General features: G+C 35.5%; 1 protein-coding gene across 1 annotated transcript in view; it reads left to right on the forward strand.

The window, feature by feature from the left end:
* RP1 (RP1 axonemal microtubule associated) overlaps positions 1–13,858 on the forward strand; it is a 183,254-nt gene that overhangs the window by 51,277 nt on the left and 118,119 nt on the right. Inside the window, exons 18-22 of the mRNA XM_075495462.1 lie at positions 3,251–3,340; positions 5,459–5,591; positions 5,859–6,010; positions 8,318–8,472; positions 10,947–11,005. Coding sequence (XP_075351577.1) covers positions 3,251–3,340; positions 5,459–5,591; positions 5,859–6,010; positions 8,318–8,472; positions 10,947–11,005 — 589 coding nt within the window. The remainder of the gene's footprint in view (positions 1–3,250; positions 3,341–5,458; positions 5,592–5,858; positions 6,011–8,317; positions 8,473–10,946; positions 11,006–13,858) is intronic.

Consider the following 13,858-nt stretch of genomic DNA (forward strand, 5'->3'; position numbering starts at 1 on the left):
TTGATCTTGTGAGAGAGCAGAATCTTTCTCTCAGCACCTGGGGCTACTACTATGATTCTTTACATCATGCTGACACTATTGCTTTCAGGCATGAAACAGCAAATGTCACCAAAGTGCTTTTTACTCTTTAGTCTGCAGTAGATAAATCCACAAAGAAAAAGCCTATGACTAAGAGCTCTTTCTTCTTTTTTTTCCCTTTAAACTTTATCCTGTACTTGTTTAGGAGGATAAGTCTTGAAAAGAGGATAGGAACGTAAGACTTAAAAAAAATTACATCTTCTTTTTATCATTTACATCTTTGAGCTTGATATGGTTTCACTGATATTTTCTAGAGCAGAAGATAAAAATTTTATTTTTTAAAGTAATCAGCTTAATCATAGCTCTGACCAGGAGTTCTAGGAAGAAAACAGCTTCTGAAAGCCTGTAATAATCAAGCAATTTGGAGTCAGTTTTCTTTAACCTTTCGCTTTATCAGCAGTATGCACAACTATGAAAAATTCAAGTAGAACTATCTTGAGAGATGAAAACCTTTCATATGTGGCCTTCCCTCTGTTACTACCCATGTGAGTAGTCATTGTCTGCTTAATCCTTTCCAAGACTGTGTAGGAAAAAAATCAAGAAGGATACCAGAGGCTTTCTTCTAGGAGACCTTTGCTTGTTTTAGGCAGAAGTCACTCTGCATTCTGACAAAGTTCAGTACATTTCTGTTTTGTATCGATACATTAAATGACCATGTAACTTTTTTTTTAACCAAAGGCCTAGAGAACAAACAGACAACATGACAGCACTGTATATTCAGTGAACATCAGCTCTGTGAATGAGAAGACAGTATTGTATTACTTGAGAAGGGGGTTGGTTTGTTTGTGAAATGTGGGAAATGACAATAGTTGTTTTTTTCAGTCCAGCTGTATACCTGCCCTTACTTTACTACTGCTTTAATCCCAACGTCTCCAGGTTACCTCTAACAAGACTACTTACAGAGAGAAATATTATGCAGCATAAGCAAGGACGTCAGAATCTGACTCCACAGAACAAAGCTAGCTGATGGAAAAGACAGGAAACATATTGTCACATCAATGTTGCAAGCCTGGAGTTAGCATTTATTTAGTTAACGAAATTCAGGTCAACGTAACAACTATACCAATATAAATACAGGTGTGAATTCCTCAGATTCTTTCTCAAACAACTATTGCAATTTACTGAGTGCATTTCAGCATTAGGGAAATCAAAGGTAAAAGTTGTTTGCTTCTAGAAATCTTTTGACTAAAGCATGGTAACACTGTGACTATAACATAAAAGTTTGTTATACAAAGTACAAAGAGACAGCTAAAAGCTGATATAGGAACTGAGGTAATTCTGACCTCTGAAAAGAGAAGAGGGCTTTTTATTAATGTGGGTAAAGAATGAGTGGATAATATACTAGTAGGTGTTCCTAAGAGAATTCAAAGAAAATAATTTTTGTACAGTGTAAATAGCTTTTTTGGATGTAAATGATGGCATGGAATAGGCTGTTACCAACTTCTATCAATATAATTATTATTTGGGAAATAATATGATAACGCACTTACTTTTCCTTTCCTAGCAGTACATTACAAATATCTAAAATGATTTATGCTGGCTTTAAATAACAGTTAAAGTTCAAATAAACCCTGGATAAGTGGGATAGGATAGGGTAGGATAGGATAGGGTTGCATAGAGTAGGTCTCATAAGTCAGAGCACATATGATGCTTGAAAGTGCAAAGAAAGTGCAAATGAATGCAAACCATAGTCAGAACATGAAGATAGTATCAGTGATTTTCAAAGTTTTGCAGATGTTCTGCCAGCTGTTGAGAGCTTATTCTTTAAGGTCTCCAAAAGTTTTACATCCTTCACTTTGACATATTAAGGTGTATGGTCATGTTGCTGTGCTGCATTATGAAAGATTTGTGACCTGTGGTTTAGTGGATTTAATTTTGTATTCCACATTTCTCTCATGAATGGCCCTCACCAACTTTTTTTACTTTTCAAACTTTAAAGAGTTCAAATATCTACCAAATCATTTCCCTGGCAAGCACCATGGTTTCACCAGGCTATAATCTGGTCAAACTGGGGCTCAGACAGAAATCTGTTTAGACAAAACAGAAGCAGTCTCTTTTCTGGATCCTATAACCCAAAATCTGCCAATCAAATGTTGCGCGCTGTTCCTGTATGCTTAGATACTACAGTGGTTCAGAGAAATCTGGAACCAATTGCAAAGATAAAGCTGCAGTTTTATGTATCTTTATTTTTTTCCACATGTGATGTAGCTATATTTTTTCCAGAAATATAGCCCAAATTGAATGAGTGGCAAAATCTAGAAATACAGCACAAATGGGGCTTGTGCATAAATGAGAACTGGATTTTTGAGTTATTTCACATGTGATGATTGAAAATACAGGAAGGGAAAAGTTTAGGGGCTTTTTTTTTGCAAGATGTCCTGACGGCTGTGTCATAGTTTAAACCGAGTCAGCAACTAAGCACCACACAGCCGCTTGCTCTCCCTCCCCCGGTGGGATGGGGGAGAGAATTGGAAAAAAAGTACAACCCGTGGGTTGATATAAAGACAGTTTAATAGGACAGCAGAGGAAGAGAAAATAATAATAATAATAATAATGATAAAAGAATGTACAAAACAAGTGATGCACAATGCAATCGCTTACCACCTGCTGACCGATGCTCAGCCCATCCCCGAGCAGTGATCGCTGCTCCCCAGCTGACTCCCCCCAGTTTCTATACTGAGCATGACGCCATATGGTATGGAATAGCCCTTTGGCCAGCTGGGGTCAGCTGTCCTGGCTGTGCCCCCTCCCAGCTTCTTGTGCACCTGGCAGAGCATGGGGAGCTGAAAAGTCCTTGACCAGTGTAAACACCACTTAGCAACAACTAAAACATCAGTGTGTTATCAACATTATTCTCATGCTAAATCCAAAACACAGCACTCTACCAGCTACCAGGAAGAAAATTAACTCTATCCCAGCTGAAACCAGGACAGGCTGTAATAGTTTTAAGCATAGAATTCATAGGCCTGTGCTTGCCATTAGGATGCTGCTTCTTCCGTATGTGTGGGAGACTGAGATTGAAATGTCTTTTAACCGTGAATTGGACACAGTGTTAGTTTGCAAGGCATGGCCTTACTTGATCACCATGCAGCCTCTACTGCACCAGTTTAAAATGTAAGCTATATATATTTTTGTCTGTAGTTATATGTTGTAATGTTCTGCCTTTATTCAGGTTAAAATAAAAAGCATTGGGAATATCTACAAGATAAGAATTGAACTTGATGAATTACTGAATGAACAATCAGAGTGGAACTTACAAAGGGTGAGATTTTTATCATGATTTTTTTCTGCTTTAATAATTTTTATATGAACTAAAAGCCCATCTTTTCATGAAGCCACAGCTTCATAAATCAAAAAATGCTGATTGTGATATGTTCTTATTGCTTTGTCTTCTTCGGTTGCTTTAGAGATGACAAAAGCACTGATACAGTCCCTCTCCTGAGAGCTGGAAATATGTAGCATTATTTTGCAATTATTTCTAATTCATGTAGTTCATAGACACCAATTTTAGTGTATTGATGGCTTCTACCAAGTTTTGCTTTCTGAAATCTCACCTGTACTCTTCAGTGTCTGTTAGGGAGATTCTAGCTATAAATTCCAGCATTGAAAAATTGAAAATGATGGAGCAACAATTATCCCATGACAAGTACATGTGAAGAATCAACAAAGTTTGTTTAAGAGTAGGGTAGTGCTAATTGGCCCAAACAGAGCTCACAATTACGACCATTTTCAGGGAGAAAGAAACTGCTGTTTTTTTCAATTTAGTGAATGAATTCTTCTTTTCTTCTTCTATTTTAACTCCATTTTTCTCATTATATTTAGGGACATTCACCAGACTAAATTCATACTAAATTCTTGCTAACACTGTCCCTCATGTAAGATTTATTTCAGAATTGCACATAAGAATTTGTCTTCTGTTTCTTATTTTGAATCTGTAAAAGACACAAGCTTATCCTTCGGTCTTTAATGCATCTTAAAAAGCCTGATTTAGACAACCAGAATTACACAGTAATAACAGATTTTGACATTAACCCAAAGGCCTTAACTGTAACTGTACCAAAACTGAATGTAAGTATAAATATTTCAGCTGCTCAAATGGTTGCTGGAATCCTACTTTCCATCCTGGTGGTTACAAAATACCTTTTTAACATTTTGGTCCAAATTTCCTAGGGTAACCCTGGATTTCAAATATTTATTTTCACAGAAAGAAAGAAATCACGTTGAAAGCTGTTCTTTTCTGACAAGCAGTCTGACAAAGCAGTTAATACTTGTGATTGTTGTGAATCAGCAGGGGGAGCTCTGCCAATAAACATTAGAGATTAAGAATCACTGCTGCAAAAGTATTTCATGTTAGAATAAATACATGCTTTGGTGTTAAAAGAAGTCTTTATTTTACTTAAAATAATATTTTATTGGAAAAGTGAGATAAAGGCATATATTGTCCTGATTTCCTAAGTGTTAGAATTTGAATGTGAATACTTGTTTTCATAATTTTGTTTGCAAGGCTTATGCATACTATATGCACACTCAAAACACAACTGCAAAAAGACAATTTTTTGCCACTGATTTCCTTTTGCTAGTGAAGTCCTATGGAAAAAACTGCAGTAAGCATTGTTGTAATTCAAGACCAAGAAAAACTGCTCTCTTTTACGGTAAAAGAGAGGAAAGACTGCTTTATTTATAGGAAACAAGTAAGGCAGATATCATGAGGTACAGTGGCAAATAACTTGAGAATTTGAATTCTAACTATCTTCAGAGGAATAAATAGAGGGTGCTGGTACCCAGGTTGTCTTTTGGTCTGCTGTAGAAGAGCCAAATATAATACAAATTGATTTAATATTTCAACATATCCTCTCCTTGCCAAAGTTTGGAAGGATATAGATGATGAGTTTCATCCTGTTTTCATTTTAATATAAAAATGTGTCGATCTTTCTGCATCTTCCAAAAGCTTAGTCTCACCTAACCTCACTTACCAGAAAGTTTTCAGTCTTCAGTACTCCAGACAGTGTTACATAGAGGTGGTTCACTGACAGAAATCAGAATTGGTGATATTTCTTATGGAAAAAAAGGAAATTTCAATTTGTTTGTTCCAAGAATAAGACAATTTTAAAGTCCGAGGCATATTCAAAGAATAGAGGCTAGCAGTTTCAGCTGCAATACCATGGGTGTGAATAAAGATCCCCTCTAGTGAGGAGTCAAGTTGCAAAGTAGTGGCCAAAATAAAAATGTTTTCATACTGCAATTTTGTATGTCATATTTACTGATCATGTTATTGTTTTCTGAGATAGAAGAAGAGATATAGAAAAATATGTTTTGCTGTTGAGAAGCAAAGCACTGGAAAGAGTGAACTGAGTCATAGTTGGAATTGCTTCTTCTCTAGGTGACACTGCAACATCTAAAGAGCAAGAAAACACTGAATTTTCCAGCAAACATGTCATTGTCAAAGAATCGTGATGATAGACATTTTCTCTGTGAACTTCCAGTAGTGGAAGCTGGAAAACCTATCTATCCAAGTATGTGTGTACTTGAGTTGCACAGTTATGTATATATTGGTTGCCTGGTTTTCAGTATTAATGTCATCTGAACTATATTTGATTTGCTGTATATTCATAAATGTGGTCTTAGCAACCTTGAAAACAGATAGACTGATTTCTGGAGAATATATTCCAGCAAATTAATTGCAAATCAAATTTGCTGGCTTTGTTTCCATTAAGCTAGAGTGGTGAGTAAAATGAATTGTGATTACACCTGTATTTTCTTCTTTTGGTTATTTTGGGAAGTTGTTTTATACCACGTTTATGTCTACACTGGTGACATGGAGCAAGCTGATACAGATTCTGCAGTTTATCTGTGTATCTATGGAAAAAGAGGAGATTCTGGTCTAAGACTTCTGCATAAATCTGGTATACCAGTGACATTTCAGAGAGGAATGGTAAGTCTGAAAAACAATTTGCTTAGCCATATAAATATAACTAAGTAACTTTTACTGGTCTTAACAGGTTCCTAATAAAAATAGATCACAGAGTTTTACAAAAATAAATTCTAAGAACTAAGGAAAATATTTTTATACTAACCCAGGAATAACCAGAATGAGTAAAAACACAAGTAGGAAAAGGGGAAGAAAAATTATATGAAGAACCCCCCTAGGATGATGAGAAGAGCTGCCTGTGAATATAAAACATATTCTGTCAAGGTTTAATGAGTACAGCTGATTCCAAAGGAGTGCACAGAAATCGTTCCATCATTTCAGATCTTAGTAGGACTGTTCATTATGTATTTCTTTTAATGTATAATAGTATAATATTGTAATTAACGCAGGGCAGATTTAAATTCATTTTTCTTCCAATTTCCTCTGATCTCCTCCATATGTAAAATATACATCATCCTGATTTTCTGCAGTAGTCTATGGTTGAATTTCAGGAACTACTGAATTTAATCTTAGCTCTGCCACTAGCCTTCTTATGACCTTCTGTTAAGCCTGTTTCTTCCTTTGTGAGCTATTGAGAATTAACACTTGTACGCCTAACAAATGGTATCAAGCTGTTAGTGGAATACTTAATTACAAAATAAAAAGCAGTATCTAAAATGCTAAGCTTAAAAATAACCCACTGGGAAACTTCAGAGGTATCTATACTATTTTAAAATATATATTTTATACCATTACTAATGTATTAGATATAAAGTTCTATTCCAGTTGAAATTCAGGATTTAAGTGGAGTTTTCTGGGCAAATTATTTTAGCCAGACTGATAGTAAATTCAGCATATTATTTATACAGGGGCTAAAGGGGATGGCTCAAAGTGCACTTTGTTATGGAAATGGGTGAGTGACAGTGGATTGTACGGAACGGCAGAGCAGGGCCTGGGATATATCATTTTGTGACAGAGGTAGTTGCGTGCTGACTTGAACAAGTTAATTGAATCCCTGCCACGGATATGCTACATGATATTGGGCAAATCACTTAAAGTACAGCTTCCCTGAGTGACCATTTTTTGTATGCTTCTGTTTTGTTGCCTAACCAGTTTAACTTTTCTGAGCAACTATAGCTGTAACTGAGGTTTCTTCGAAGAGAATTCTGCTCTAGACATAGTAAGCTCTTTGAAATGCTAAATATGCCAATAAATTAACCCCTCTGTTTCTCACTTGAGCACCCAAACTACTTTGCATCTTGACAGATTTTGGCAATAATCTCTATACTTTAACTATATAGGTAAAATGAAATATTATGCAGATGGCCTTTAGAAAGATAGATTTCAGCGTTTGCAGAAAACTGGGGTACTATGGAAAAAGTGCAAAAGTGAAGTCACTGGGGAAATCATTTCTGCTTCACTGAACTGTTGGGTTGGTTGTGGTAAATAATGCATAGAGTCATCAAGATAATGAAGATAAAAAGAAGTACTAAAAAGCTGCAGTCCTGCCTGTGCACAATTTGAGGCAGGGATCCTTCAGAGAGAATAGCTTGTGATCATATATTATGTATACACAAGGGAGAACTAAAGTTGCACAGGCAGTCTCAATTCTGCCATTTGCTAAGGACTGAGAACTTTACAGATATGAATTTTCCAATGTAGTTCTTTCCTTCATTTTCCTTTTACTGAGAAGCGTGACCTGGACCGTTACATTCAGAGAGAGAAAGCTATATGCTTTATGCTTTATGAGAAAGCTATATGCAGAAAGTTACCAACCTGAACCTTTCACCTGGTCAGCTTCATGCTCCTACAAAAACAAACTTTGTCAACTGTAAGCTCAAGCCTAAATGAATAACAAGGGGAAAGTGGCATGTCAGATTTCAGTCTCTTCCAGTAGAATAAAATGTAAATAGAGGAGGTGAGAGCAAAAAGAGAAAAGGATGAGAAAGTCTGTATTTTAAATAAATATTAACAAAGGAAATAATAGCTTTAACTTGTTCTTACCTAGAGAAGAATAATTGTAAATGGCGAGGTATTGAAATAATAGTGAAGGGTTGTGTGTGGCGTTTTGGATGATGGCTGACAAACCAATTTATTTGGGATTATTACTTCAGTCAGATTTTAGTTGTGTTTTCTCATTTACTCCGATTCTACATAATCAAAAGACATTTCACTTTTCGGATCCAAACACTTTGAATACAGTCCAGCTGTCATTAAAAACAACGGGAATCTTTGTACATTGTGAGAGTTAATCAGGCTTTTAAAATACTTTAACTTTCAGACTGACTTAGTGGTGGCAAACTGCAGAGTACTGTCTCCTCTGTCTTCTAGGTCAATGCTTTTGAAGTGGAAGCTGTATCTCTTGGAAAACTGCAGAAGGTGCTGTTGCGCTGTGAGGCTAATGCCAAGTCCCAGTATTGGTACTGTGATAAAGTCATTGTCGGAGAAGCTGGGAACAACTCGCAGTATGTTTTCAATTGTGAAAGGTAGTTTTTACAACGATATTCTTAAATATTCTTAAATATGTATCACTAACAGTATTATGCCAATCAATGTACTAAATGTGAATTTTGCAGGGAAAGACAAATCTGGATTATTTTGCAGTTTCATAAAATCCACAAAATGTATTGTTCCAGAACAGATTGCTTGAGTGAATATGCTGTATGGTCCATAGCAAAGGTTAAATGCTTATATTGTGGCTGTGTTACCAGATTGTACAGTGCAGCCTTATCATACAAGGGTCAGTGCTATAAGTGTGACTTACCTATTCAGGAAGGAAAGATAAAGCACACAAAAAGGTTCTAAATGAAGTGTATTTCTAAATGGGAAAGAAAACAGATTTGCCATCCAGAAGTAGCATTTATTCTCTTTATGAACAAGAGTATTGCTAGAGAGACGAATGTGATGCCCAAAAGTCAGAATTATTTTGTGGTTGTTTCATTTAAGTTATTAAACGAGCATCTTAAAAGTCAATTGATAAATACTGCATTTTGCATGTTTGGAAGAATATTATGGTAATCCCACATTTGGAGTTTCCAGTTTTGCAGTCTATCTCGTGGGTATGTTCACCATTTGAGTGAAATTAAGGAAGTGTAGAGAAACAATGTGACCATGTGACAAGGCACTAGAATTAATAATATTTTATGAAGAATATTTTATTAATAATATTTTATTAGTAATATTTAATAAATGCAGGATGCCTAGTTATTCTGTCTGGATTTTTATGAATTTGTTACATAACCTTAAACAGCTTCTTGCAACTCTTGGTGTCACATCCTCAAAAACAGGAATAAAGATGCTCTCTCGCCTTGATAAAACTCTCTAAAACTGAGATCTTTCTTCAATCAGTAACGTGTTTCTAAGTAGTAGTATAAGACTGAGGATTTCTCTGGAGTAGATTTGGATGCAGACCAGCTGTCGTTGCTAGCTGTGGTTGCTACCTTTCTGAAAAATATAGGTAAAATTTCTTAATGGAAGTTCTACAGAGAAATCAGGCCAGCTGCCTACCTCAATCATGAAAAATCAACTCTGTGTCATAGCTGTCCTCCAGTGAGTAACAAGGCTTAGGGACAATGCATGTCAGGGCATTTTGCTGTATTAATTCTGTGATAATTAACACCAGATGTTGATCAGCTTCTTGACACTGTCAAGAAGAAATAGAGAGAGGTGTTTTTAATTCCTAATTTTTCTACAAGGAAACACTGCACTGAAAAAGGGTTAAAACAGGTCAGTGGTGGGGGGCAGGGGTAGCTTCCATGTTGGCCAAAAATGTAAAGCTGAAACACTGTGCTCTATTCAAGGAGGGAGGAATTTTTTGCTCTTCGGAAATCTCTCTAGTTTATTAATCTTCAGCTTTATTTCACATTGATAATTTAGGATCCAGGGTATGAACAAAATGCTGTATTTTTTCTCATTTAGCCAAGGAAACATCAGCATTTTATCTGACTTAAAAATCTGGTATTAGTTTCTGAACAGCCAACAGCTCTCACCAGATTTCAGTCATACAGTATTTGTAAGTTACAGACTGTTACTTTCTAGCATTTAGGATTGCAGAAGATACCTCTGTGGTCAGGTTTTAGCAGAACTATAAATAAGTAGTTGTCTAGTAAGACAAAATTTATTTCTTAGGGACTAGTTCTTATATGAATTGGCCTGCTAATGTTTTCAAGACAAAAAATAAGGAATGCTGAAAAGCTGCTCTGGACTCATCCTGCCCAGCTTATACTGGATTCCCAACAGGCTTCATAAGAGACTGAATGGTTTAGGTCATTCCTGGAGATTCCATGGAAGTGGACCGAGCAAAAAAAAACTGACAGCACAGAAGCTTGCTGAATTTATTTTTCCTGTAGAAAACCAGCTGATTTTTTACCAAGCAGGAGGAAGCTAAAAGAGTTGGTAATCCATGTTCTGAATGAAAAGGTCTCAAAATTATCTGTAACGTAGAGTAACACGACTAAGAAACCTAACCAATGTTTGCCTTAATTTTTACTTTTTCAGACTCATCTATCTGTCCTCAATTTGTAGGAGGAATAAGGAAGAGCAGTATTTGGTTTCATCTTTGTTTTTAACACTGAACTTTGATTTTAAGAAGTAGTGCAATAGATACATACAAATTATACTTAGTACTCAGTCCATAGTGCTGAAAAAAATGTTTTGTGCCATATTCTTCTGTTTAGCTATACAAATAAGTACAGTCGTGCCACATGAGTCTCTTAATCAGACACAGGTATATTTTACACTTACACAGCTCTTACCTTTGCACAGATAAAATTCTTTGTTGGGTCAAATTATTTCTACTTTAATATCTATCACATCAAATACTAAAATTTTAGAGGTAGAGACCCTTTGCTGTTATATGTATTCAGTATGAAAATAAGATGTGGATTTTTCAGTTATATGGTAATATGGTAGAGAAAAAATTGATTCCTACCTGCTTTCTTATTTTCTTTCTTATTCTTAGGTGGCTTCCATTTATGTTCCAAGGTGTAATTCATTCAGAAATTGAGCTGTACCCTCAAGGTAAGTTTTATTGTAACTTGATGGAAGTAAGATCAGTAATTTGTAATTTTTTCCTCTGAAGACATCTCGGCTGAAGTTACACTTTAAATTTGAAAGTTAACCATTTTGTGGCTTCCTTTGTTATATTTCTGAGAGAATACACTTTGTGTTTGCATTGTATAATGGGTATAGGTGACAGTGAGAAAGTAATGAGGGAATGAATGAGAAGGAAAGTGTTCTTGTATTGGCTAGAATCACAGAATGTCTTTTTCATCTCTTCTTTCAAACCTTTTCTTTAATGTTAAAGGATAGATCCTTTATTAACTGCTTTTTTTTTTTTTGGCAGAATTTCAAATGAATCAACAGCTGAAAATGCAAGAAGAAGCAAATGGTAAATGCTGCTCTAGTCTTCTGTCTTTAATGAAGACTTTCTGTTTCAGAACTAATTGCTTTACACATTTGTTGCCATTTGTATTTATTTTAAAACATTAATTACAGCACACTATTTGAACATTTTATTAAACTCTGAACTTCACATTTTAATTTAAACAATAAATCACTTTGCTTATGCTTTCTTTTTATTCTGTCATTTTTCTTTCCATAATGTTAATTTTCTCTCTGTTTGTTTGAAAATTCACATTTTTCTTGTACTTATTGGTGATCTATCTTAATTTCAATTTTTTTTATAGTAAACATTTTAAACCATGATTCTTTCTCCTTGGCTATATATAGTTTTGTTCTCACCATTAGTTTTTCATTTTCTCTTTTACCTGTGATTTCTTATTTGTTTAGCTTGACTTTTCTCTCCTTGCAACCAGTGCAGATTAAATTACATTTCTTAATAGCACATAACATTTTCTCAGCTGTGAGAAGTGCTCCATGCTGTATGTTGAACAATAATTTAGAAGCTGTTGGGAGGAAGTTTGAAAATGTTTATTCATAATTTATTATATCAAGATATCCACGAAGACCCAAATACCTTGTCTTAAATAGTATCCATGTGGGGAGTAGTTATTGATAAAATTTGTACCCAGTTATCTAACGAATTATATTAAAATCCCCCTCTATTATAACTTTATTTTGAATCACAAGTACCTTTGCCCTTCTTCCTTTCTATGCCTTTTTCAGAAGGCATTAATTTTCTACCTGTCCATCACTCTGTGCCTTAGTTGTTCTGCACGCCTCTCTTCCACAAGGCCTGCACCTGGAGATCCTCCTTTACATAGCTCAAATCAGTCTGCTTAGTCCTTTCTGCACCTACAGCTGGATCTCTATGCTATGTCACTTAACTGTGCTTGTCTGGTTATACAGTAAAAGTTGCAGCAGGTAAAAATTGCCGCATAAACCTAACAAAAGATGACAAAGAGCAGGAGTAAACTAAGTGTATATCCAACTGGCTTACCTTCAGTGGAGATGGGCTTGGTCTTGCAGTGAACATTTTGTTCACAGCACTCTCATCCTGACCCTGTGAGAGAGACGTCTCATGGAAACACAAGGAGGATTTGTTGCAAACGTCTCAATCAGAGTTAGGTACGCAAAAGCATACGGACCAAATAATAGCCTCTTGTTGAAATACAGAACAGTGGGAAAGAGACTTGAAGTTGTGTATTCCACACCTACAGGGACTGCTCCAATTCCTGGTTGAGTGCTTGATGTGAGATTTTGTTCACTTACTTTTTTCCCATGAGTTTTTTTTAAATATCTAATTTTCATTCTATACGACATTTTTTGTAAAACAGAGTTCTTTTTCTGGGAAGTAGAAATTTCTAGTGTATTATACTGTTTTTAATATTCTAGAAAAGAAAAAAAAAAAGAAAATTTCTAGGAAGTCATCTATGGTAAGGTACCACTTTCTGATGTCCCCAGGGACGTACTTGGTGTCAGGTTGCACCTTTCCTCCATGTATGCTAAATGAAAGTCACCTCATTACACATTTTTCTGTATTCTTTTCTCTTCAATGTGTATTTCTCTTCATTCATTAAGGAACTATTGGTATTCTACCTCATCAAAATAAACCCTAGCTTTTTATGCCAAAGAGAATGAGAATTATGTGTTTGTAATACTTACTGTTTTCAGTTTCTATCTGGAAGCATGCAGGAATGCATGCTTCTGGCATCAAAGAGATTAGAAATTTTAGAATTATTCCTCTATACCCACATTGTCCTTCAAACACAAAGTCCTGTCTGTTTCCAGAAAAAGAAAAAGCCTCAAAGTCAATATAGAGGAGTGCAAACCAAACTCTTTTTTATCCTATTTTTGGGGAAGTTTGATTCCCTTTTTTACCTTGAGAGTTATACTTGTGTGCAAAATAGTTTACTGATACTACACTTATCCTTTGGAGGCAGGAGTTGAGCTAGCTAGAATATACAGTCTCAAGAGTACCAACTGTGTTGTTTCAAAACTGCATTGCTTAAAAAAAGAGAGGCTTGGAGAGGGTAATAGAATAGAAAAGCCCATCAAAACCACTTGAGGTACAATAAATCAATGAACAAGTCCAAAAGAAAATACATTTTGCCTGCTTTAAAATGAATATTTGTTTCTGAATGACTTTTGAATTTTTAGGAGGAGTAGTGGGTCGTATTTTATCCTTTGTCTACACCATTCTTCATAAGCACTTGTAAACTGAATTGTCCTTATTTTCCAGCCAAATAGTCCAAAGGAGATTTGTCTTTAAGGAATTAATATTATATTGTTTGAAAACAGAAGAGGCTGACTTTTTTGGTAAATGAGCTCTTCTATGGGGCAGGGAGCCCCTGCCTTAGCTTTTTGTTTCCACCTTCAGTGTATAGAGGCTTTTCACCCTTCTAATTGATGTTGATCCTTTTGCAGCCTGGAGCTATGGTTCTTTTGTCAAGAAAGTGGGTCTATAGAGAA

This window comes from Mycteria americana, chromosome 2, assembly GCF_035582795.1.
Source record: "Mycteria americana isolate JAX WOST 10 ecotype Jacksonville Zoo and Gardens chromosome 2, USCA_MyAme_1.0, whole genome shotgun sequence".
NCBI classification, from domain to species: Eukaryota; Metazoa; Chordata; class Aves; order Ciconiiformes; family Ciconiidae; genus Mycteria; species Mycteria americana.